The sequence below is a fragment of the Coregonus lavaretus genome, assembly GCF_964263955.1.
Source record: "Coregonus lavaretus genome assembly, contig: HAP1_SCAFFOLD_285, whole genome shotgun sequence".
NCBI classification, from domain to species: domain Eukaryota; kingdom Metazoa; phylum Chordata; class Actinopteri; order Salmoniformes; family Salmonidae; genus Coregonus; species Coregonus lavaretus.
In genome coordinates, this window is record NW_028158101.1 from 58,973 (window position 1) to 86,524 (window position 27,552).

At 43.2% G+C, this 27,552-nt stretch overlaps 1 protein-coding gene and 1 pseudogene across 2 annotated transcripts; both read right to left on the reverse strand.

Annotated features, from left to right (window-relative positions):
• Positions 1-1,603: 1,603 nt before the first annotated feature.
• LOC311124438 (interferon-inducible double-stranded RNA-dependent protein kinase activator A homolog) lies at positions 1,604-6,682 on the reverse strand. Its single transcript, XM_084198586.1, has 8 exons — positions 6,576-6,682; positions 6,168-6,343; positions 5,929-6,010; positions 5,754-5,829; positions 5,454-5,571; positions 5,198-5,286; positions 4,919-5,081; positions 1,604-4,770 (listed from the first exon to the last, which is right to left on the reverse strand). Exons 1-8 carry the CDS (start codon positions 6,632-6,634, stop codon positions 4,613-4,615), a joined length of 921 nt encoding a protein of 306 aa, XP_084054712.1. The 5' UTR covers positions 6,635-6,682; the 3' UTR covers positions 1,604-4,612.
• A 13,727-nt stretch (positions 6,683-20,409) lies between these two features.
• LOC311124427 (caspase-8-like) lies at positions 20,410-26,998 on the reverse strand (annotated as a pseudogene). The gene is made up of 13 exons: positions 26,780-26,998; positions 25,422-25,705; positions 25,116-25,221; positions 24,839-24,974; positions 24,603-24,676; positions 24,426-24,471; positions 24,265-24,341; positions 23,966-23,999; positions 23,763-23,858; positions 22,763-22,818; positions 22,433-22,553; positions 21,695-22,315; positions 20,410-21,377 (listed from the first exon to the last, which is right to left on the reverse strand). The product of its transcript is annotated as a caspase-8-like (transcript).
• Between the last annotated feature and the right edge of the window lie 554 nt (positions 26,999-27,552).

Below are 27,552 nucleotides of genomic sequence, written 5' to 3' on the forward strand. Positions count from 1 at the left end.
CATTTGCCCACTGATGTCGGCTACGACGCCGAGCTGCAGTCAGTTCAAGACCCTGGTAAGGACGATGAACACGCAGATGAGCTTCCCCGAGACGGTTTCTGACAGTTTGTGCTGAAATTATTCGGTTGTGCAAACCCACAGTTTAATCAGCTGTCCGGCTGGCTGGTCTCAGACGATCCCGCAGGTGAAGAAGCCAGATGTGGAGGTCCTGGGCTGGCGTGGTTACATGTGGTCTGCGGTTATGAGGCCGGTTGGACGTACTGCCAAATTCTCTAAAACGACATTGGAGGCAGCTTATGGTAGATAAATGAACAGTTAATTATCTGGCAACAGTTCTGGTGGACATTCCTGCAGTCAGCATGCCAATTTCACGCGCCCTCAAAATTTGAGACATCTGTGGCATTGTGTGTGACAAAACTGCACATTTTAAAGTGGCCTTTTATTGTCCCCAGCACAACACATCTTTTTGTGCGTATGGAACATTTCTGGGATCATTTATTTCAGTTCATGAAACATGGGACCAACACTTTACATGTTGCGTTTATATTTTTGCTCAGTATATATATATATATATATATATATTTATTTATTTTAGTCAGTGCTGCTGCTGCCATGTTGACCCAGAGACTGTAGATAGGACTGAATTACTACAGTCACATAAAACAAAATGAAGATTTCATGTTCACTCCTCTACAATCAGCCTACTGTCTATATACAGGTAACTGATACAATTATGGAAACACTTGAGTACATTTTTATTTTTTTTATTTTGTCATTTAGCAGACGCTCTTATCCAGAGCGACTTACAGGAGCAATTAGGGTTAAGTGCCTTGCTCAAGGGCACATTGACAGATTTTTCACCTAGTTGGCTCGGGGATTAGAACCAGCGACCTTTCGGTTACTGGCACAATGCTCTTAACCACTAAGCTACCTGCCGCCCGTAAATGAGGGATACAAAGTATATTGGGTTGTTCTTCCTGAGTTAATTAAGCAATTAACATCCCATCATGCTTAGGGTCATGTATAAAAAATATTGGGCAGGCCATTGCATCACATTAGTGGAAACCAAGACTGTTCTCAGGGTGGGTCTGCCGGTTTTGACTAGTAGGAGAGGCTTTTCGCAGCAGGTTAGGAGAATTAGGTTAAGGTTAGGAAAAGGGTTAGAGTCACGGTTTCCACTAATGCGATACAGCATCATTTTGGCCATTATTTTGGCTACCATGGCTATGCCGCTATAGGATTGACAATGCTCCCATCCACAGGGCACGAGTGGTCACTGAATGGTTTGATGAGCATGAAAACAATGTAAGCCATATGCCATGGCCGCCTGAACACTTATGGGAAATTCTGGAGCGGCACCAGAGACAGTGTTTTCCACCACCATCAACAAAACTCAGAATGATGGAATTTCTCGTGGAAGAATGGTGTCGCATCCCTCTAACGGATAATTGTAGAATCTATGCCAAGGTGCATTGAAGCCGTTCTGGCTCGTGGCGGCCAACACTTTATGTTGGTGTTTCCTTTATTTTGGCAGTTACCTGTTGGTCAGGGGAAAAAAACTACATTTTTCATGAATGTTAAAAAAGGGACAATAAACTTAGGATGAGGCCAATGTCGAGTAGATTTATTGAACATGTCTGTCCCACTTCACATCTAATAATTGTGTATTAATATGTTCAGGTACACAGCACACGCTTGGGATGAGTCCACCAAAACATTACAATACACACCTTGTTAAAGGAAACCAAAATGTGATTAAACCGCCCAATCTAGGCTTTGTGACAGAAACTCAGGATAAGGTGGAATCCGGTTGTAAAAATCATCCAATCATTAGCAGTAGTAGACCCATAACATTTCACTGCACTCAGTGTGAAGGCCAGCACAGACACAAACTCAAAGCCTTCAAACACACATATACACAGCAGCATGACATCATACACAGCTGACATAACTAGGCTACATTACAGGTAGACTGAGCAAGATGACATCACCAATCACAACAGGGCGATTACCTTCTTAGTCATCAACATCAAAGCTACCAAGATTGCAATTATTGGCTCTTTGTAGCATGAAGAGACAATCATGGCAGTCTTGGTCTTGAAGTCTAAATCAGGAGTGTCCCGATGTTTCTGAGTATGCCATCTTGCTACTATTAACTTACAAAATATACATGTTTTCATAATCTAGACATGTAGTTTTCTATCCTGTCATATAATGTGAGCACAATTCAAGCTAAATAACATTTTCTAATTGGAGCAGTTTTTGTTTTGACACTAAACTTGCTGTTGGTCTTGCTCTCTGTTAATACATGTGGTAGTTACACAAAACAAGAGTCCTCTGTATGACGGAATAAAACGCAATATCAAAGAAACAGTAATATAATGGTGTTAACCAAAGCTCAAAAACTTCACTTTAAAATCAAACTAAAAGTTATAATGGACTATGTTATTAATATACGCTATGGAAAAGGAAATATTGCAATGGAAAAGTATTTCACAGTAATGTAATTGAATCTTGACTTGGCAAAGAGAAATTATAACCAATTAAATAAAGCAGATATCATTTAGTATATCAAACAGAATACCAATGTGTACTGAATATTTTGTTTGTTACTTAATTTATCCAACTGACCTTTGACAATCTGCTTCATTATTTTGAAAATATCCCTGTGTCAAAAATGAGGGGCAGACTTACGTTAATATGTGATTAAATTCATTGATAAATTCATTTTTTATCATAGGCTTATGACTAAACGAGGCCAAACGAGTTTCCTCTCACTAATTTTGTTCAGTGCAAATAGTTTTACATTTATCATTCAATACACGATTGCGTGTCCTCACAGTGGCTTTTGAAAAACAAGGACAATGGGATAGGATGGAGACTGTTTTCGACATGTCTACATTTTGGCAGCAAGGCCTTTCTCAAGACTAGTGTCCATTCCCTTGTCCTTGTTTTTCTATAGTACATAAACTCCACAGGATTAGCTTTCACTGTCTAGCGCTGCTCTTTCCTTTTCTTAAAGAAACTTAAAAATGGCTGACAGACACCACAGGTGATGAACGGTGTTGACTGTCACTGTTTTAAAAAACAACAACTGGATTGATTTGTCTGAATGTCATGATTTCTATTAATACTGCCTTCAATATTAACCAATTCCACACAAAGTGAACCCTGGGGTAAGGAGTGAAAACATAATGGTAGATGGAGGCTAGCTACACCTTTCAGTTGTGAATAAAAACATTTTTTCCCCCTCAATTCCTTAAAGGATAGGTAGCATAAACGTAACCACATGTAACATATGGATTTGCATTATTATACGCATCAAAAGTCCCAATGCAAAGTTACCTCACTTTTCTATCTTTGGAGTTATTACATAAAACTGATTAAAATTCCGAACAATACTATAATCACGTCGGAAAATGTTTTTTCCAAATGTGATGTAATATGGAGGACCCAGCAAGCCAGCCTATTCCCTATAATGTAAACTCCAACTGAAATAACTTCACATTTATGAATTCAAATCAAGCCAAATCGTTTGCACTCAGACTACTGGTTTCAATGTAATTTTCAGCCAACTTACAAGAAAATACTTTATGAATTCATTGTTACAAATTAACTTGCACGGTTGCTAGCCAACTAGCCTGCTAACGTTAGCCCTACTAGCCTGCTAACATTATGTTAGCACTGAATGAGTCAGCCAGTTGCTATCAACACCTGGTTTACAGCTACATTAAAGTAAACCAACGTTTGGAAATATATAACGCCATCTAACCAGTTATCTTAGCCAGCAAGCTAGCCAGCCAGTTAACATTAGCTATTTAGCCAACTAGCTATTAGCCTAGCCAGCATAGCCAACCACCACGGTTATGGTTGGCAAGCTAGAGCCCAACTACTGGAGACCAGCTAGAACACAACACAACTAAAACATAACCGCAGATTAAAAGCAAAGAGAGAGCAGAGACATACAGATTGATGGTTGGGACCCATCCGATGGTAAAACTTTTAAAAGAGTGCAGGCTAAGTTAGCTACCAAAGCAAGGGGGAGGTGGGCGCTTCAACGGGCCGAAATCCTAAATAGATAGATTCCAGATGTCAGTCAGCTAGCGCACTAGCACTAAGCCAAGGTGGAAAAAGTTACAAAACTCCCGTAGCCTACTTCACAGAGAACATGCCGAAAAGTTAAGAAAGCAAAAAGGTTAACAGACGAGGTACTACAAAAAGCAGGTATGATTTTCTCTTTTGTTTTGAGCCCACGGCAAGAAAGCACCAGAGCCTGCCATGCTAACAGGTTTCCTCTAGATAACACAAGCACAAAGTCTGTGAATAGCATGAGGTGTGGCTAACGTTTGCCAGCTTCAGCTAGCTACTGAGCAGCTAACAAACTTGGGTAGCACAGATTAGATCCTCCATATGAAGTTGAACAATAGTGCATTGTGGGTAGTTTAGAAGTTATCCGAAAATAAGTTAATAAATATGTAATAACCCAAACACATGACTATGTTTGTACTTCTAGGTAACCAGATCGTGACTACAACCAAGTTACTAAGTCTTGCTTCCTACCCTTTAAATATGTATTGCAGGTGAAACATCTGTGACGTTTAACTACGATCGTTCATTTGATGGAAGCCATGATCTTGATGTACTGGAGAGCGCTGTGTGCGGCGTCGTTGTGTGCGTTGCCGCAGGAGATGCCCGTGCCGTGGCATACGGTGACGGGTGACGTGGATAGCTCTGCCAGGCACTGGTACTGCCCGTTCACTGTCAGCTCATCTGCCAAGCGAACCACAGACACACTACACTGTACAATACACCTGGGAATAGGCCCGTTGAGCCATTCTTGAAAAACAGACAAAGTTCACATCTATGAGAGTTATGGTGATTTCACGGTCAGTAAACGGAAGAGATGAACTCTACTCACCGATGTCAAAGTATGTGACTTCAAAGCCCTGCTCTTGGGATAGCTCCAGCATCATCTGGATGTAGTCTGTGTTGGGAATACTGAGTGGGTTCCTTCTCAGGAGAGACATCTTCTCTGCTGAGGAGTTACGCAAGTTCTCCAATCGGACACCGGGCTTTGGGATCTGGAATGAGTTGGTCAAAGAATACACATTACATTCATTCTAGATTACAAAATGCCCTAAATATGTTTTATCATTCTTTGTGAAGAGGCCAAATAGAGAGGAAATATTCTACATACCCATGTGATTTCAGGACAGCCAGACACAAGTTTTGCCAAAATTTTCTCTGCAGCTGCCTTTTTAGCCACTTTCTTGGAAGTTCCTGTTGCTATCGGTTACATGTGGATGACATACAGCACTATGAATGACTCAAATGAACACTTCCGAAAGTAGAATGTGTTTAAATAATCCACCAATCCAAATAAAACACAACTAATATGTTATTTCAATGCAATGATAAAACATTTAGAAAGAATAACAGTGGAATCACCATACCAGTCTCTGTGAGCGCCTCCATTCTGCAGGTCACAGTGAACTCTCTCTTGTGAGGTGGGCCTGCCTCTGTGAAAACAGTGTATTCAGGGAGGCGCCATCCCCGCTGCAGGGCCAGCTCCTTTGTGGAGGAATCCATATTAGCAAAGATGTGAAAACAAGCAATCTATTCATAACCATAAGGACTATTTTTCTTCTGTTCCCCTGACGGTGCTCAATGACAACAGAAATGTGTTACTATGACTACAGTCCTGCAACAATACACAGCCCTATTCTCTTACAACAGGCCAATAACAAAGACACCTGCAGTTTCCCCACTGAGTTGGGTTGGTCGTTGGGCTCTTCCGGGATGCCGTTACTTTCCTTCTTTATGTGAAGGCTGCAGTGGGGGGAAATCAGACGTAAAAAGTTAACAATGTTACTGGCTGTAATGGTTGCAAATGCTACTTGTTGGCAGATATTGTCCATGTTAACTCACGGTGTTCCAGTGTCTATTTCCAGAAGGTTCAGGACAGACTCAGCGGCCTGGTGTTTGGCAGCTTTTTTACTGGACCCTTGACCTGGGATACAACAACAGAATGACATCATATTGAGGATGAGGCAAACATAAATATAACTTTGAAGTCCATGTTGTTTATACAAGCCCCCCTAATTCTCTAGCTAAGTAGAGTGTAATGTACATAGCAAGCTATCTACGTTGCAAGATGACTCACTCACCTGTGCAGGACATATCTCCTATTGTAACGTTGAAGATGAAGCTGGGTTGGTGCGCCTCCCCTTCAGCCTTTTCCATCACGTACACGGGAGGGTTTCCAATTTTGGTTCCGTATTCATGTAGAACTTGTATGGGTGTTTTACCAGGGCACGGTGCCTGTGGTTGTTGAATACTCAAGCTGCGTAAAAAGCATGATGAACAGTCATTAGTGTCACTGCATTGGATTCAATGGTATAGCTGTGTTTGTTGTATTATTTAGCAACCAATGACAGTCCAAGTTGTGAGAGGTACAGTACGGATAGCTAATTGGGCATTGCTAATAACAATTATACCCAGGTAGCTATCTAGGGTTAGCGTGCTAGCTAACGTCGAACATCAAATGGATGTAGCTAGCTGGTAGCATGACAGACCTCGTGTTGTTATTGTGCGTGGTTCTTATTAGTGTAGGTTGAAATTCGTCTTGAGACATGGCTAACAATATCTAGTTAATAAAGTTGTTGGGTATATTGATCGAAGACTCGCCAGCAACCCTGACAAAGTACTTCCGGGTCACGGAATATCAGACATTTTCAAAGTAAAAGTCCCCCACGTAATAGCAGAAAAGTGTAAATAACCTGTATTTATTAATGATATATGAAAAATAATTGTCTAAACATTAACAATGACTAATATTAGTTAATATTTAAGTGACATTTTAATTCAATGTGGGTTTTAAAACATGCTCCAAGGTCAAATAAATGCCCCCAATGCAAATCACTGTATATGAAATACATATTGGTTTATAGAGTAAAAACTATTGTAGTGGCTGCAGTAAACGTGTTGTTGGGAATACTCAATAGGGTCTGTAGAATGTATATATGGTGTCATTTCATGGGGCTCTGAATTATACGGATTGTTGCTGGCCTTTTACTCCACCCATTCCATTGGCCACAATGCAAATCACTGTATATGGATTACATGTTGGCATATTTTCTGAAAGCCATAAGATAATACTTAGAGCTGACCGTCTTCTCACTTCACAAAGGCTATTTCCCAGTATGAAGCATTGAATTAAATTAATTACTATCCCCAAGCACTAAGACTTTTGAACAGCCAAAGACTCCAGGCACTGAGACTTTTGAACAGCCAAAGACTCCAGGCACTGAGACTTTTGAACAGCCAAAGACTCCAGGCACTGAGACTTTTGAACAGCCAAAGACTCCAGGCACTGAGACTTTTGAACAGCCAAAGACTCCAGGCACTGAGACTTTTGAACAGCCAAAGACTCCAGGCACTGAGACTTTTGAACAGCCAAAGACTCCAGGCACTGAGACTTTTGAACAGCCAAAGACTCCAGGCACTGAGACTTTTGAACAGCCAAAGACTCCAGGCACTGAGACTTTTGAACAGCCAAAGACTCCAGGCACTGAGACTTTTGAACAGCCAAAGACTCCAGGCACTGAGACTTTTGAACAGCCAAAGACTCCAGGCACTGAGACTTTTGAACAGCCAAAGACTCCAGGCACTGAGACTTTTGAACAGCCAGACAATGGCTGCCCACCCTCACCCACAGTCTATCTGCACTGACTATATGACTATATGCCACTCACGGGTCTCTACCCACACACTCACATATGCCTACACTGACACTCCTGCACAGACACACACAGACACACACACATACACACACACTGACACCAACACACATACACACACATTCATCACCACTCAAACACACCCACCCACCACTTATGCTGCTGCTATATTGATTATTATAATTATTATTTATTAACCGTTCACACCCTTCTTGTTGGCGGAGAGAAAATGTAGCTTATATTTAGCTTATTTCCTGCAATTCTACACATTTCGTCATGGGGTGCAGAGAAAACTTTGCCGTTTTAAAGCTCATTTTCTTGCAATTCTATACGTTTTGGCATTTATTATGTTTATTCATGTGATATTTGAGTGACTCAAACATTACAACAAAATCTATGGCCTAAAGAAATCAATGAGTTCATTATTTGAAAAAAAGGACCGTATGCATTTCAGGTAAAATAACAACCCAAGGTTTATCTCCAAGGACAAATTAGCCAGCAACAGCAAGCTAGCTAAAGATCCAGGAATGTTTCGACTTTCGACCTGTACCCAAATCAATACAGTTGGTTCACAGTTGGTTTTGGTATTTTAACCTGCCATGAACGCATCTGATGGGGATAGACACAATCAGCATGTGCACTTAGACATGCGTAGAGCCGGTTTGGTCAGCATGTTATGGTTTCACAGAACTAGGATAAGATACTTTTGTGTAGTGTATGCGGACACCCCTTCAAATTAGTGGATTCAGCTATTTCAGCCACACCCGTTACTGACAGGTGTATAAAATCGAGCATACAGCCATGCAATCTCTAACACAAACATTGGCAGTAGAATGGCCTTCATGAAGAGCTCAGTGACTTTCAACGTGGCACCGTCATAGGATGCCACCTTTCCAACAACTCAGTTCGTCAAATCTCTGCCCTGCTAGAGCTGCCCCGGTCAACTGTAAGTGCTTTTATTGTGAAGGGGAAACATCTAGGAGCAACAAGGGCTCAGCCGTAAAGTAGTAGGCAACACAGGCTCCCAGAGCGGGACCGCCGAGTGCTGAAGCGCGTTAAAATCGTCTGTCCTCGGTTTTAACTCTCACTACCGAGTTCCAAACTGCCCCTGGAAGAAACGTCAGCACAAGAACTGTTCGTCGGGAGCTTCATGAAATGGGTTTCCATGGCCGAGCAGCCGCACACAAGCCTAAGATCACCATGCGCAATGCCAAGCGTCGACTCTGCAGCAGTGGAAATGTGTTCCCTGGAGTGATGAATCACTCAGTCCGACGGATTAATCTAGGTTTGGTGGATGCCAGGAGAATGCTACCTGCCCCAATGTATAGTGCCAAATGTAATGTTTGGTGGAGGAGGAATAATGGTCTGGGGCTGTTTTTCATGGTTTCATGGCCCCTTAGTTCCAGTGAAGGGGATATCTTAACGCTACAGCAAACAATGACATTCTAGACGATTCTGTCCTTCCAACTTTGTGGCAACAGTTTGGGGATGGCCTTTCCCTGTTTCAGCATGACAATGCCCCGGTGCACAAAGCGAGGTCCATACAGAAAGGGTTTGTCGAGATCGGTGTGGAAGAACTTGACTGGCCTGCACAGAGCCCTGACCTCAACCCCATCAAACACCTTTACATTTACATTACATTTTAGTCATTTAGCAGACGCTCTTATCCAGAGCGACTTACAGTTAGTGCATACATTATTTTATCGAACCCACAACCCTGGCGTTGCAAACGCCATGCTCTACCAACTGAGCTACATCCCCTGCCGGCCAAATCCCTCCCCTACCCTGGACGACGCTGGGCCAATTGTGCGCGCCGCCCCATGGGTCTCCCGGTCGCGGACCTTTGGGATGAATTGGATGCTCTTGTGGCTGAATGGAAGCAAGTCCCTGCAGCAATGTTCCAACATCTAGTGGAAAGCCTTCCCAGAAGAGTGGAGGCTGTTATAGCAGCAAAGCGGGGACCAACTCCATATTAATGCCCATGATTTTGGAATGAGATTTTAGATGAACAGGTGTCCACATACATGTAGTGTACATGAGGCTATAAGCCACTAGAGGGTGCTACTAGGATAAGATACATGAAGCTATAAGCCACTAGAGCCCTCAAACTCAACTCTGGACCTCGAAGCTAGTTCCAGTGCATTTTTTCATTGTTCCACTCTAATGAGGGACTGATTTAGACCTGGGACTCCAGGTGTGTGTAATTCATTATCAGGTAGAACAGAAAACCAGCAGGCTCCGGACCTCGAAGGGTAAGAGTTGAGTTCCCCTGCACTAGAGGGTGTTACTAGGAAAAGATACGGTTTCCCAAACTCGGACCCGGTTCTGGGGCCTCCCTGGGTGCACGTTTTGGTTTTTGGGCTAGCAAGCTTGATGATTAGTTGATTGATTAGTTGATTATCAGTTGAATCAGCTGTATAGTGCTATGGCAAAATATGCACTCGGGGGGGACCCCAGGACCAATTTTAGGAAACGCTGGGATAAGATACGAGGCTGTAAGCCACTAGAGGGTGCTACTAGGAGAAGATACGAGGCTGTAAGCCACTAGAGGGTGCTACTAGGAGAAGATACGAGGCTGTAAGCCACTAGAGGGTGCTACTAGGAGAAGATACGAGGCTGTAAGCCACTAGAGGGTGCTACTAGGAGAAGATACGAGGCTGTAAGCCACTAGAGGGTGCTACTAGGAGAAGATACGAGGCTGTAAGCCACTAGAGGGTGCTACTAGGAGAAGATACGAGGCTGTAAGCCACTAGAGAGTGCTACTAGGAGAAGATACGAGGCTGTAAGCCACTAGAGAGTGCTACTAGGAGAAGATACGAGGCTGTAAGCCACTAGAGGGTGCTACTAGGAGAAGATACGAGGCTGTAAGCCACCAGAGGGTGTTACTAGGAGAAGATACGAGGCTGTAAGCCACTAGAGGGTGTTACTAGGAGAAGATACGAGGCTGTAAGCCACTAGAGGGTGCTACTAGGAGAAGATACGAGGCTGTAAGCCACTAGAGGGTGCTACTAGGAGAAGATACGAGGCTGTAAGCCACTAGAGGGTGCTACTAGGAGAAGATACGAGGCTGTAAGCCACTAGAGAGTGCTACTAGGAGAAGATACGAGGCTGTAAGCCACTAGAGGGTGCTACTAGGAGAAGATACGAGGCTGTAAGCCACTAGAGGGTGCTAATAGGAGAAGATACGAGGCTGTAAGCCACTAGAGAGTGCTACTAGGAGAAGATACGAGGCTGTAAGCCACTAGAGAGTGCTACTAGGAGAAGATACGAGGCTGTAAGCCACTAGAGGGTGCTACTAGGAGAAGATACGAGGCTGTAAGCCACTAGAGGGTGCTACTAGGAGAAGATATGAGGCTGTAAACCACTAGAGGGTGCTACTAGGAGAAGATTCGAGGCTGTAAACCACTAGGCCAGGGGTAGGCAACCCTGTTCCTGGAGGGCCGCAGGTACTGCAGAGTTACTGCAGGATTTTGTTCCAACTACACGCCACACCTGCCCAACTGAGCTAATTGATCAATTCAGTGCTTAAATTCAATACCCCTGGTCTTCCAGGTCAGTTCAGTCAAAAACCAGGGTTACCTACCCCATGCACTATTTATTTTATTTCACCTTTATTTCACCTTTATTTCACCTTTATTTAACCAGGTAAGCCAGTTGAGAACAAGTTCTCATTTACAACTGCGACCTGGCCAAGATAAAGCAAAGCAGTGCGATACAAACAACAACAACACAGAGTTACATATGGAAAATAACAAAAACGTACAGTCAATAACACAATAGAAAAATAGAAAATATATATACAGTGTGTGCAAATGTAGTAAGTTATGGCGGTAAGGCAATAAATAGGCCATAGTGCAAAATAATTACAATTTAGTATTAACACTGGAGTGATAGACGTGCAGAAGATGATGTGAAAATAGAGATACTGGGGTGCAAATGAGAAAAATAAATATCAATATGGGGATGATGGTAGTTGGGTGGGCCATATAATCATCCAGGAATACATCTCCAGCAAACTGGAAATAAAATAAAACCGTGATAGGATCTGTAAAACCAAGAAACACTTTTGAGCTTAGCACCAGTCATGTACATAGCATACAATGACAAATTAAAAACATAGCCATTTCTCAATGTGCTCCACCTTATAACATTATTTATCTTATATAAAGTAGTACTTCTCTTTAGTTTAGATTTTTCCGTGATGTAGTTATAATTTTGTAACATAATTTTAAGATTATGCATTTTGACCATGCAAAGGTAAAAAATATATATTTATTTCGTATCATACACACTTTTATTTTGAAGGCAAAACGGAGAACCGGAAGTCTTAATATTGCTGCCGGATCGTTCATGTTACGTCATGCTAATGGTATATTGTACAAATGTAATTTGTCTGCTGCAGAAACCGGAGAATTTAGCTGAGGGAATTTCCGATTTCAACAGTCGACAACTTGTTCAACAACAACCGGTTCACCAGGTCAAATAGATATTCTTCTTCCGCAGTTGTAGGTCAGATAATAAGTGAATACTTCCATCTACTGGTTGTAATGAGGAGCACGAGATGACATTTTCTAGAAAGAGAATGGAGCTTTTTTTTTCTGCAGTATCATTGTTTTGAGTGAGTGTTGTTCATATGACGTCTTTCCCACTTGGTTAGTCTGTAACATGCTGTACAGTGGACTGTATTGATGTGTGATTAATTACCAGAAATTCCTTTCTCTTTGATTCTGGAACCATAAAGTCTGTGAGAACCTAGAAGTAGAAGTTAACTATGACCTAATATTAGAATCCCAGAGAAACCCTGACCAGACTTGTCACTTGTGGTCCTCAGGCCATCAGTGTGCTGCTCCAGCCTTGTAGGCTACTGGGTTTCCCAAACTATGGACATGTGAACGTTTTTCATTTCCCTTGCCCTAGTCAGTATTTCACTCAAAGCACAAAACTCATTCAAATACCATTGATATAGTTAAAATGGGTAGTTTACATTGATAGTAAAGTTCCGTGCATAAAGTCTGTTCTTGGCCTATACGTGCCTTTGTGTTCTCTAGGCAGGGTTTTTTGCAGGACATGCAGGAGCAGATGGGGAAGCTGACTGCCCTCCTGATGGATAGTTTCTCAATCATGGTCAGGTGAAGGGAATCTCTGTCTCCTGAGGTCATCATGTCTCTGTTTCACAGCTGTTGGACGAGGCAGAGCAGAGAGCTGAGAGAGTCAGTCAGCAGTAACAACTGGAGATTGAGTAGATACGTTATGCCCCACTGCTAACAGAGGTGTACTTTGGATGGAAGGGAAGTAGTGTCTATTTTTTTACAGCACATCTAGGTTATACTACGAATGGTAAACAAATATATAGTTCTACCTATACAACTTCATTATTCCATTGTTATAGATCACTTTTATGCGGGACTGTCAAATTGGAATAAGGTCCTTTGAAAAATTAGCCGCCGAAATTGTCGCAACCCCTATTACTAGCCTGTTCAACCTCTCTTTCGTATCGTCTGAAATCCCCAGAGATTGGAAAGCTGCCGCCGTCATCCCCCTCTTCAAAGGGGGTGACATTCTAGATCCAAACTGTTACAGACCTATATCCATCCTGCCCTGCCTTTCGAAAGTTTTTGAAAGCCAAGTTAACTAACAGATCACCAACCATTTAGAATCCCACCGTACCTTCTCCGCTATGCAATCCGGTTTCCGAGCTGGTCATGGGTGCACCTCAGCCACACTCAAGGTCCTAAACGATATTATAACCGCGATCGATAATAGACAGTACTGTGCAACCGTCTTCATCGACCTGGCCAAGGCTTTCGACTCTGTCAACCACTGCATTCTTATTGGCAGACTAAATATCCTTGGTTTCTCAAATGACTGCCTCGCCTGGTTCACCAACTACTTCTCAGATAGAGTTCAATGTGTCAAATTGGAGGGCCTGTTGTCTGGACCTATGGCAGTCTCTATGGGGGTGCCACATGGTTCAATTCTTGGGCCGACTCTTTTCTCTGTGTATATCAATGATGTCGCTCTTGCTGCTGGTGGTTCTCAAATCCACCTCTACACAGACGACACCATTTTGTATACATCTGGCCCTTCATTGGACACTGTGTTAACAAACCTCCAAACAAGCTTCCATGCCATACAACACTCCTTCCGTAGCCTCCAACTGCTCTTAAACACTAGTAAAACTAAATGCATGCTCTTCAATCGAACGCTGCTGGGACCCGCCCACCCGACTAGAATCACTACTCTCGATGGGTCTGACCTAGAGTATGTGGACAACTACAAATACCTAGGTGTCTGGTTAGACTGTAAACTCTCCTTCCAGACTCACATTAAGCATCTCCAATCCAAAGTTAAATCTAGAATTGGCTTCCTATTTCGCAACAAAGCCTCCTTCACTCATGCTGCCAAACATGCCCTCGTAAAACTGACTATCCTACCGATCCTTGACTTCGGCGATGTCATTTGCAAAATAGCCTCCAACACTCTACTCAGCTAATTGGATGTAGTCTATCACAGTGCCATCCATTTTGTCACCAAAGCCCCATATACTACCCACCACTGTGACCTGTACGCTCTTGTTGGCTGGTCCTCACTACATATTCGTCGCCAAACCCACTGGCTCTAGGCCATCTATAAATCACTGCTAGGCAAATCCCCGTCTTATCTTAGCTCATTGGTCACCATAGCAACACCCACCCGTAGTCTGCGCTCCAGCAGGTATATCTCACTGGTCATCCCCAAAGCCAACACCTCCTTTGGCCGCCATTCCTTCCAGTTCTCTGCTGCCAATGACTGGAACGAACTGCAAAAATCTCTGAAGCTGGAGACTCTTATCTCCCTCACTAACTTTAAGCATCAGTTGTCAGAGCAGCTTACCGATCACTGCACCTGTACACAGCCATTCTGAAATTAGCCCACCCAACTACCTCATCCCCATATTGTTATTTATTTTGCTCATTTGCACCCCAGTATCTCTATTTGCACATCATCTCTTGCACATCTATCATTCCAGTGTTAATACTAATTGTAATTATTTTGCACTATGGCCAATTTATTGCCTTACCTCCATAACTTGCTACATTTGCACACACTGTATATAGATTTTCTATTGTGTTATTGACACTTCGTTTTGTTTATTCCATATGTAACTCTGTGTTGTTGTTCTTTTTATCGCACTGCTTTGCTTTATCTTGGCCAGGTCGCAGTTGTAAATGAGAACTTGTTCTCAACTGGCTTACCTGGTTAAATAAAGGTGAAATTAAAAAACCCAAAAGAATCAAGGTGATTCCCAGTGCCCCTTTCCCTCTGATAACAGGCAGCTGATGCAGGCCCACAGATCTGAGATCAGTGCTTTGGTGACCCTCCACACCAAGACTCTGGAGGGGGATAGGGGCTGTGCAGAGGACAGATGTGGTATCCTCACATCCTAACTAATACTTCAAACTGTCCCTATAACTCTCACCCTTCATTTGTTTGCAAACCCTCACAGCCGTGCTGGAGGGGGATTATGACTTCCTCAAGAGCTCGTTCCGCATATACAAAGTGAATTAACATTGCCACCTGTTGGCACATGGCATCCGTCAGAACTTGGTGTTTCACATTTTGTCAGTGAAATGTGCTGCAAAGAAAGTTTGAATTATTGTGGAAATAAAAAAACATTTTTTCCCTACTGCTCTAGGACAGTAACTTTGAGGCGATGCGTAGCAGCTGGCTAAGGAAGGAGAACAGCTATAAATAGGAGCAGGAGAGGAATCTCATGGACCAACTGATGCTAATCAACCATTAAATCATTGTGAGGTTATTCACAGTATTAAATGTAATACACCTCCACGCCAGGTTAGATGAGATACACCTCCACGCCAGGTTAGATGAGATACACCTCCACGCCAGGTTAGATGAGATACACCTCCACGCCAGGTTAGATGAGATACACCTCCACGCCAGGTTAGATGAGATACACCTCCACGCCAGGTTAGATGAGATACACCTCCACGCCAGGTTAGATGAGATACACCTCCACGCCAGGTTAGATGAGATACACCTCCACGCCAGGTTAGATGAGATACACCTCCACACCAGGTTAGTTGAGATACACCTCCACGCCAGGTTAGAAGAGATACACCTCCACGCCAGGTTAGATGAGATACACCTCCACGCCAGGTTAGATGAGATACACCTCCACGCCAGGTTTGATGAGATACACCTCCACGCCAGGTTAGATGAGATACACCTCCACGCCAGGTTTGATGAGATACACCTCCACGCCAGGTTAGATGAGATACACCTCCACGCCAGGTTAGATAAGATACACCTCCACGCCAGGTTAGATGAGATACACCTCCACGCCAGGTTAGATGAGATACACCTCCACGCCAGGTTAGATGAGATACACCTCCACGCCAGGTTTGATGAGATACACATCCACGCCAGGTTAGATGAGATACACCTCCACGCCAGGTTAGATGAGATACACCTCCACGCCAGGTTAGATGAGATACAGGTCAGAGGAGTGTTCTTGCTACCAATTGTTAACCTGAATTTGACTTATAGGTGGTTTGGACAATAGGATAGTTTACCTCTGAAGTCACAGAGGGTGTGGCTTTCTAGGTACTAGCTGGTGATGTGATAAAGAAGGATGTAACCATCAGTTTGTTGAGAACAGCTCTTCACCAGACACGACAGGAACTGGACATAGTTGTAAGGATACTCTATATATATCCCCTTCATGCAGAGAAAAGTGTCACTGGAGTCTCTGTTCAAACCTGCTAGTGACGGCCATCTTCTTCTTGTGACAGACATGTCATATGTCAGACTTTGAGAAAAAAAACGCACAGCGGCTTGGGCCAAGACGCACGTCACGCAAGAAGCAAGAGAGCCATAGTGCAACTCATGACCACACCAATACATGTTTGAACGTCACTTTGTTTTATTCTTGATCTGTAATAGAATGTCTTAAATGTGTTGTATGACATGCCATGTTGTGCCAAGGACTACTTTGGATTGTTTTGAAACAGCAACCACAACAAACTTATCAACATTGATTGAAAATTGCATTTATTGATTTAGGAAGTCAATATACAAGGGGATAAGAAATTGACAATATATAACAAAAAAAATAACAGGTTATAAAAGTAGCATAATAAGTGCTTATAACTTACTTCAGTTCTTCTCTTGTTTTTGCTTCTCCTTTACATTTAAAAATACCCTTTAAAAGATGAACTCCGCAGAAATCGCTCCACCACTTCCTGGTTGCTAAAATTCTAATTTCAGTTTGTGACAAAACAAGCAAGTATAGTGTAGAGAATCATTGTACCATCTAAAGCGCTGTGAAATATATTTTCCATAACCAAAAATATTGTATTTTCAACTGAGCTGTTTGAAGCTGGTGTACAAAATCGAAAGTTAAAGATGCAAAAACAAGTATAGAAATGGAGCACATAGAACAGATCTACCGCTTCTTAGACCTGCTTTCAATGAAAATGACAGCTCTGTAACTCATATTTCTATGTGGATTTGGTCAGGAGTTTCATATTGCAGCTTTAAAAACATTTCCTACAATTTTCTACTTACAGTTCTTTTGATATATTTCTACTGAATTTCATTTTTATATATATATAAAAAACAGAGCGAGGTGTAAAAAAAAAAACTGTAGACCTGCAGCTTCTACCCGAGGGATCCCAGAGGGTGCAGTGTATATATTGTTGGTGACAGTCCACTCATCTAGTGTCTGAATCAGTCCCTGAGTTAGTGGGAAAGTATAAGGACCAGATTTAAACCCCTCTGCTCTAGGGGTCTCAGGACAATATTTGTGGCTCACATAGCCTGGGAGGTGGGTCTTCGGGGATGGGAAAGACTAGCCTCTTCCTGAGTGAGTATGCAGGCTGGGGCATCTGCTTCCTAGTTCCAAGGTTGTTACTCATTCTGCTGACATCATCGTTCACCTTGGTCAGGATGGACAGGAAGTCATATCCACTGGACAGAGAGAAAGAACAATGAAAGGAAATTCAATCTGATAATGATTTACAAACCATTACGCTGACATCTATGTCATAGTCCACTGTTTACTGACGCTTTCAAAGAGGATGTCAGAATCTGACACAATGTAAAGAAACCAAGCACATCTGAACACTAACCTGGGAACCAAGTTGATGAGGTTCTGGCACTAACCTGGGAACCAAGTTGATGAGGTTCTGGCTTCTAACCTGGGAACCAAGTTGATGAGGTTCTGGCACTAACCTGGGAACCAAGTTGATGAGGTTCTGGCACTAACCTGGGAACCAAGTTGATGAGGTTCTTGCACTAACCTGGGAACCAAGTTGATGAGGTTCTGGCACTAACCTGGGAACCAAGTTGATGAGGTTCTGGCACTAACCTGGGAACCAAGTTGATGAGGTTCTTGCACTAACCTGGGAACCAAGTTGATGAGGTTCTGGCACTAACCTGGGAACCAAGTTGATGAGGTTCTGGCTTCTAACCTGGGAACCAAGTTGATGAGGTTCTGGCACTAACCTGGGAACCAAGTTGATGAGGTTCTGGCACTAACCTGGGAACCAAGTTGATGAGGTTCTTGCACTAACCTGGGAACCAAGTTGATGAGGTTCTGGCACTAACCTGGGAACCAAGTTGATGAGGTTCTGGCTTCTAACCTGGGAACCAAGTTGATGAGGTTCTGGCTTCTAACCTGGGAACCAAGTTGATGAGGTTTTGGCTTCTAACCTGGGAACCAAGTTGATGAGGTTCTGGCTTCTAACCTGGGAACCAAGTTGATGAGGTTCTGGCACTAACCTGGGAACCAAGTTGATGAGGTTCCTGCACAACGACTGGATGAACCAAGTGCCCTTACTCTTTTCTCTGGGCTGGCGTGGTTACACGTGGTCTGCGGTTTTGAGGCTGGTTGGACGTACTGCCAAATTCTCTAAGATTGCGTTGGAGGCGGCTTATGGTAGAGAAATTAACATTCAATTATCTGGCAACAGCTCTGGTGGACATTCCTGCAGTCAGAATGCCAATTGCACGCTACCTAAAAACTTGAGACATCTGTGGCATTGTGTTGTGGGACAAAACTGCACATTTTAGAGTGGCCTTTTATTGTCCCCAGCACAAGGTGCACCTGTGTAATGATAATGCGGTTTAATCAGCTTCTTGATATGCCACACTTGTCAGGTGGATGGATTATCTTTGCGAAGGAGAAATGCTCACTAACAGGGATGTAAACAAATGTATGCACAAACTGAGTGAAATAAGTTTTTTGTGCGTATGGAACATTTCTGGGATCTTTTATTTCAGCTCATGAAACCAACACTTTACATGTTGCGTTTATATATTTTTTCTGTATATATTGGCCTTTATAAATGATATGAACTGACCTTGGCTGAGAGCAGCACAGTCGTCCCCACTGGTACTTAGGAGACCCAGCCTATGTGAACGTCCTGCATCCGCTGTTTCTGAGACCCTCCGAACTTCTGGTGTGTGGGCAGACCAAGATGACAACAAAGGTTATGTGAGTTCTGTACTGTACTCCAATACAGAGAACATGTGCTGGCCACACCCTGTTCGCTGTGGGACTTACCTAGACAGGTGTCAGCTGGATTCAGAGAGGACACCTGTGGAAGGAAGTAGAGGGAACAATTAGTGACAGACATGAGGGATGCCCTCTGACGTAAAGACACGTGGTGTGTTCCAGTAGGTCTTTATTATTATTTGAAAAGGTTTTTATGCTCCAAAACCTGGACTGAACATTTAGACACTGACCTCAGATGAAGGCTGTGAACCTGAACATTAGACACTGACCTCAGTTGAAGGCTGTGAACCTGAACATTAGACACTGACCTCAGATGAAGGCTGTGAACCTGAACATTAGACACTGACCTGGTTAGATGGTTAGATGAGATACACCTCCACGCCAGGTTAGATGAGATACACCTCCACGCCAGGTTAGATGAGATACACCTCCACGCCAGGTTAGATGAGATACACCTCCACGCCAGGTTAGATGAGATACACCTCCACGCCAGGTTAGATGAGATACACCTCCACGCCAGGTTAGATGAGATACACCTCCACGCCAGGTTAGTTGAGATACACCTCCACGCCAGGTTAGATAAGATACACCTCCACGCCAGGTTAGATGAGATACAGGTCAGAGGAGTGTTCTTGCTACCAATTGTTAACCTGAATTTGACTTATAGGTGGTTTGGACAATAGGATAGTTTACCTCTGAAGTCACAGAGGGTGTGGCTTTCTAGGTACTAGCTGGTGATGTGATAAAGAAGGATGTAACCATCAGTTTGTTGAGAACAGCTCTTCACCAGACACGACAGGAACTGGACATAGTTGTAAGGATACTCTATATATCCCCTTCATGCAGAGAAAAGTGTCACTGGAGTCTCTGTTCAAACCTGCTAGTGACGGCCATCTTCTTCTTGTGACAGACATGTCATATGTCAGACTTTGAGAAAAAAAACGCACAGCGGCTTGGGCCAAGACGCACGTCACGCAAGAAGCAAGAGAGCCATAGTGCAACTCATGACCACACCAATACATGTTTGAACGTCACTTTGTTTTATTCTTGATCTGTAATAGAATGTCTTAAATGTGTTGTATGACATGCCATGTTGTGCCAAGGACTACTTTGGATTGTTTTGAAACAGCAACCACAACAAACTTATCAACATTGATTGAAAATTGCATTTATTGATTTAGGAAGTCAATATACAAGGGGATAAGAAATTGACAATATATAACAAAAAAAATAACAGGTTATAAAAGTAGCATAATAAGTGCTTATAACTTACTTCAGTTCTTCTCTTGTTTTTGCTTCTCCTTTACATTTAAAAATACCCTTTAAAAGATGAACTCCGCAGAAATCGCTCCACCACTTCCTGGTTGCTAAAATTCTAATTTCAGTTTGTGACAAAACAAGCAAGTATAGTGTAGAGAATCATTGTACCATCTAAAGCGCTGTGAAATATATTTTCCATAACCAAAAATATTGTATTTTCAACTGAGCTGTTTGAAGCTGGTGTACAAAATCGAAAGTTAAAGATGCAAAAACAAGTATAGAAATGGAGCACATAGAACAGATCTACCGCTTCTTAGACCTGCTTTCAATGAAAATGACAGCTCTATTACTCATATTTCTATGTGAATTTGGTCAGGAGTTTCATATTGCAGCTTTAAAAACATTTCCTACAATTTTCTACTTACAGTTCTTTTGATATATTTCTACTGAATTTCATTTTTATATATATAAAACAGAGCGAGGTGTAAAAAAATAAACTGTAGACCTGCAGCTTCTACCTGAGGGATCCCAGAGGGTGCAGTGTATATATTGTTGGTGACAGTCCACTCATCTAGTGTCTGAATCAGTCCCTGAGTTAGTGGGAAAGTATAAGGACCAGATTTAAACCCCTCTGCTCTAGGGGTCTCAGGACAATATTTGTGGCTCACATAGCCTGGGAGGTGGGTCTTCGGGGATGGGAAAGACTAGCCTCTTCCTGAGTGAGTATGCAGGCTGGGGCATCTGCTTCCTAGTTCCAAGGTTGTTACTCATTCTGCTGACATCATCGTTCACCTTGGTCAGGATGGACAGGAAGTCATACCCACTGGACAGAGAGAAAGGAAATTCAATCTGATAATGATTTACCAACCATTACGCTGACATCTATGTCATAGTCCACTGTTTACTGGCGCTTTCAAAGAGGATGTCAGAATCTGACACAATGTAAAGAAACCAAGCACATCTGAACACTAACCTGGGAACCAAGTTGATGAGGTTCTGGCACTAACCTGGGAACCAAGTTGATGAGGTTCTGGCACTAACCTGGGAACCAAGTTGATGAGGTTCTGGCACTAACCTGGGAACCAAGTTGATGAGGTTCTGGCACTAACCTGGGAACCAAGTTGATGAGGTTCTGGCACTAACCTGGGAACCAAGTTGATGAGGTTCTGGCACTAACCTGGGAACCAAGTTGATGAGGTTCTGGCTTCTAACCTGGGAACCAAGTTGATGAGGTTCTGGCTTCTAACCTGGGAACCAAGTTGATGAGGTTCCGGCACTAACCTGGGAACCAAGTTGATGAGGTTCCTGCACAACGACTGGATGAACCAAGTGCCCTTACTCTTTTCTCTGAAAGAGGAAAAGTGAGGGACGGTGGCCATGCCCAGAAGGAAGTCGGCATCAGAGGGAATGGAATCTCTGGGTACCACTGCATCAGTGCAGATAGAGCTGGTGGTGGTAGAGCCATCAGTGCCTGGGCAATCGGACTGGATGAACACTGCCTGTTGTTCCTTGGTGCCCTGACAGGCCTGGATAAAGAACAGCTTGGGCTTTCCCCTCAGTGAGCTGCACTCCAGTCCAGCGAAGGGCTCTGTGAGCTCCCTGACTCTGACCTCCAGCCCGTCCACCCCGTAAACACCTCCCTCCAGCCCGTGGCTCAGAACGCAGCACACCAGGCAGTCCATCTGGCTGTGGTCGCGGCTGAGTAGCTCCGCAACTAGAGAGAGTAACTGCTCCCGGCTGCAGTCTGGCTCAACCTGCGTCTCAAAGCCCAGCCACTCAAACACACTCACCAAACTCCCTGAGACACAAACACATAAAGATACTTGTATAATTGTGATTTAGGCCTGGTTCTCCAAAAGCAAACGACTTAAAAGTATTTGACCATTTCAAGAATAACATGTAACAATGATCTTACTTTCATCAACCTGTGTTCCCTCTCTATTGTTTAGGAGTTTTGGAGAATTTCTGAAGTTGTAGTTGTTAATTATCAGACAGAAACCTCAATTTTTTCCTGTCATAGCATATTCTCCCACTTCCTACAGAAAAAAAACATGCATAAATAATTCATAAATCCAGTTAAGGACAGCATCATCCATAATCCCAAAAAATGCTACTGCCCCTAAAATAATCTACACATTACCCAGTCCGTTTTCAGTAAAAAGCATGGACTGACATGACTTTGTCAACGCTCATTTAAAAAGATCAGAGAAACCTATTTTTTGGTGTTTCCTGTCTGAGGATCCACCGGGCTAAAGTTCTTATTATGTCCACGTGAGGATATGGATGAAACGTGGTGATTCTCTACGGGAGAGAAGACATGGATCAGGTAAGAATGAATCCATGATATGGTTAACATTTAACAGTGATGCCAATGAGCCAACAGAGAGAGCAGGAGAGGGGAGCGTCTACAGGCCCCTTTTGTATACGGAACAAAAATATAAAACGCAACATGCAACAATTTAAACGATTTTACTGAGTTACAGTTCATAAGTCAATTGAAATATATTAATTAGGCCCTAAGCTATGGATTTCACATGATTAGACAGGGGCGCAGCCATAGGTGGGCCTGGGAAGGCATAGGCCCACCCACGGGAGCCAGGCCCACCCAATCAGAATACATTTTTCCCCACAAAAGGGCTTTATTACAGACAGAAATACTCCTCAGTTTCGTCAGTGTCTGGGTGGCTGGTCTCAGATGATCCCGCAGGTGAAGAAGCCGGATATGGAGGTCCTGGGCTGGCGTGGTTACACGTGGTCTGTGGTTTTGAGGCTGGTTGGACGTACTGCCAAATTCTCTAAGATGGCGTTGGAGGCGGCTTATGGTAGAGAAATTAACATTCAATTCTCTGGCAACAGCTCTGGTGGACATTCCTGCATTCAGCATGCCAAATGCACGCTACCTCAAAACTTGAGACATCTGTGGCATTGTGTTGTGTGACAAAACTGCACATTTTAGAGTGGCCTTTTATTGTCCCCAGCACAAGGTGCACCTGTGTAATGATCATGCCGTTTAATCAGCTTCTTGATATGCCACACCTGCCAGGTGGATGGATTATCTTGGCAAAGCAGAAATGCTCACTAACAGGGATGTAAACAAATTTTTGCACAAACTGAGTGAAATAAGTTTTTTGTGCGTATGGAAAATTTCTGGGATCTTTTATTTCAGCTCATGAAACCAACACTTTACATGTTGCGTTTATATATTTTTTCTGTATATATTGGCATTATAAATGATATGAACTGACCTTGGCTGAGAGCAGCACATTTGTCCCCACTGGTACTTAGGAGACCCAGCCTATGTGAACGTCCTGCATCCGCTGTATCTGAGACCCTCCGAACTTCTGGTGTGTGGGCAGACCAAGATGACAACAAAGGTTATGTGAGTTCTGTACTGTACTCCAATACAGAGAACATGTGCTGGCCACACCCTGTTCGGTGTGGGACTTACCTAGACAGGTGTCAGCTGGATTCAGAGAGGACACCTGTGGAAGGAAGTAGAGGGAACAATTAGTGACAGACATGAGGGATGGCCTCTGACGTAAAGACACGTGGTGTGTTCCAGTAGGTCTTTATTATTATTTGAAAAGGTTTTTATGCTCCAAAACCTGGACTGAACATTAAGACACTGACCTCAGATGAAGGCTGTGAACCTGAACATTAGACACTGACCTCAGTTGAAGGCTGTGAACCTGAACATTAGACACTGACCTCAGATGAAGGCTGTGAACCTGAACATTAGACACTGACCTCAGATGAAGGCTGTGAACCTGAAGAGAAGTACGAAGGAGGAAAGAACATCTTGTCAGAATGTCCACGTTGTTCGACTAAGACAAACAGGAAAAGAAATGTAAGCATGTTTTATAACATACTGAAGAAGATTTGACATCTACTTTAGTCATAGTTCCGACCTGATAGTCCACATGACACAGGTCTCTTTGGAAGCATGGAGGCAGCCTGATGGAAAATAATAGTCATGACATTCTGTGATAATACAGTAGCAAGCTAATCAAGATGGAAACTGAGAAGTGTCCATAAGGACTGGTGGATATCAAGATAATGTAAGAAATAAAGCATTTATCTGTTACTTGGTTTTCTGGAAGAGTTGCAGACGCAGACCTTGATCTTAAACATCCCATCCCTGTTTCTTGGGTTACTGGCCCTGATTTAATAAAGTATTGCGTAACACATCTCAGTCATATTACTGTGCTAAATAATTGACAGGCAATACACAGGCAAGGGATGGGATTGTTCAGCCGATCAGTACTTTACCAGGGAAAATAATTTGTTAGTCACCCACAGAAACTGAAAGTGAAACACTTACCCATCAGTGTCTTAAAATGGTTGATTCTTGTTTTCAACATGGGGCAGACACTTCCAAACATACTTTCAACAGTGTTTAGTTTTATGACGCTCAAAATATCCACTTTCTCCATTTCCAGGAATACTTGCAAGGTACTCTGAAAGAATAGAGCAGAATGTGTAATGTCAGTTGGTCCATCAAGATAAGCATTCTTTCTACTCATATTTCACTAAATAATATAAGTTACTACCCTATTCTGGACAACACGTTGAATTTGAGACCGTGTTGATGTACTCACCACGTTGTCCTCCAGTTTCCTACGAGGGAGTACATTAATCAATAAGAACTTAATCTCTCTCAACTCGTCTTCAGTGATGTTCTCTGACAAGTCATACAACAGCTTTCTGCAGATGGCGGAAAAACAATGACTCATTCACTTTTCAGAGAACATCATATTACAGTACAGTATATGTGGGAAACAGTAACACAACAACATGAGTGTTTACATTCATGTTATAAATGGCAAGGTCTACTTATCTGTATTCATTTGTGGGGAAAGCTGTTGTATGGATTCAGATGTGGTAAATGTGGCCTATATATTCACCTATAAGGAGAGATTAAGCTACTGGTTGTTGGAAGCTGGTTGTCGAGGCCGAGCTCTCGCATCAAGCTGTGGCGCTGGATGGTGCGTAGTAGATCAGCAAGCAGGTAAGGTTGATTGGGGGTTAACAGTTCTTGGTCCGTCAGAAGAGAGAAGAGTTTACCTGCTGTGGGCACTGAGCTAAAGTCTTTCTCAAGCAGGTCTTTGCAAAGAAACGCAAGCGCTTGCACTTCTTCACTGCTCAGGGCTTGTTCCACTTGCAATAGCAGCCTTTGGAAATCCATCTCCTGTCGCAAAACCAATATGATCACTATGTTTGATATTTACACTATAAATACATATTGTTAATTTACCATCTCACCACATGGTAATAATATGTTGTCAGTTGAAAATATCAAATCAGGTGTGTAATAAATATAGGCCTATGGATAGACCTCTTGAATAGTCCAGCAACTTTCAATCAGGGGGCTGGAGACCCTAACCAGGGAGCTGGGGACCCCTAGGAGCCTCACTTTAAACCAGGGAGCTGGGGACCCATAGGTGCCTCACTTTCAACCAGGGAGCTGGGGACCCCTAGGTGCCTCACTTTCAACCAGGGGGCTGGGGACCCCTAGGTGCCTCACTTTCAACCAGGGGGCTGGAGACCCTAACCAGGGAGCTGGGGACCCCTAGGTGCCTCACTTTCAACCAGGGGGCTGGGGACCCCTAGGTGCCTCACTTTCAACCAGGGGGCTGGGGACCCCTAGGTGCCTCACTTTCAACCAGGGGGCTGGGGACCCCTAGGTGCCTCACTTTCAACCAGGGGGCTGGCGACCCTAACCAGGGAGCTGGGGACCCCTAGGTGCCTCACTTTCAACCAGGGGGCTGGGGACCCTAACCAGGGAGCTAGGGACCCCTAGGTGCCTCACTTTCAACCAGGGGGCTGGGGACCCCTAGGTGCCTCACTTTCAACCAGGGGGGTAGGGATCCCTAAACAGGGAGCTGGGGACCCCTAGGTGCCTCACTTTCAACCAGGGGGGTGGGGATCCCTAACCAGCCTCAGTGAATTTAAGTGGGAAAAAGCAGTAATAATCACCTCATATTCTATAGAAGAGCAGGTGCTTAAGACATTTTGTCGAAGATGAGGCTCACAAAATTAAATACAACAGTTATATATATGTATCTCTTTTTAAATATCCATATGTCTAATTATTAGGCTAAACTATGTATGAGAATCCATGACAAGTCTACATTAATTCACCCAGGACACATAACAAGCCATAGCATGACTGTACAGATGGACTATAAAATGTAGAATACCATTTTTACTGTTAATTCGAAAAAATGCTCCACCCAAGAAAAAGTATGGAAAAGTAGCCTACCATTACGTAATCTGTGCGTTTGAAGTTTTAAATGTGCCTCAGATATCTCATATCCACATAGGCCTGCCTGTACGTTTGGAGAGGTAACCAAGTAGGCTACAGGAATATCAATGTTTTCCAAAGATCGTTAACTGTTCACGATGACAACCACAAGTCATTTTAGTTTATCAACAACTTCAAATCCACCGGGATTTCACGTAGGCTACACAGTGGCGAGAACACAAGTACAGTACGCTTCTTCTTCTTCTTCTTCTTCTTCTTCTTCTGTAGGTTTTATGGCGGACTACAACCCCAAAAGGTGTATTGCCGCCACCAACTGGACGGGTTGAAACCAAAACAAGGTAAAAAGAAAATCCATGCGTGATATGGAAACTAACTTAAAATAATGATATGGAAACTAACACCCAAATAAAAATAGTACATTGGCAAAACAAAACTCCCACTTCTTCCTTCTTTCAGTTCTCCATTTCTCCCTTCTCAGGCTCCAGGGCCTGAGAAGGTGGTACGGCTTGTGACAATATTCCATGTGTAAGAAATGCTATTTTTATAAATAGCTTATTGCTATTACATTGCTATAACTAATTCCTTTTTCCAAGACAAGCTTTGACCAACACACACACTCTTGCCACAAATGCACTCACACACACAGACTCACTCAAGATAAGAGATAACTAAACGCACACACCAAATCTCCTACTTTGCTGAAACATTCGGAACAAAGGCCCTGAGCTACAGTGTGTAAATCTCCTAGACCCAATCACAGAGGACGACGC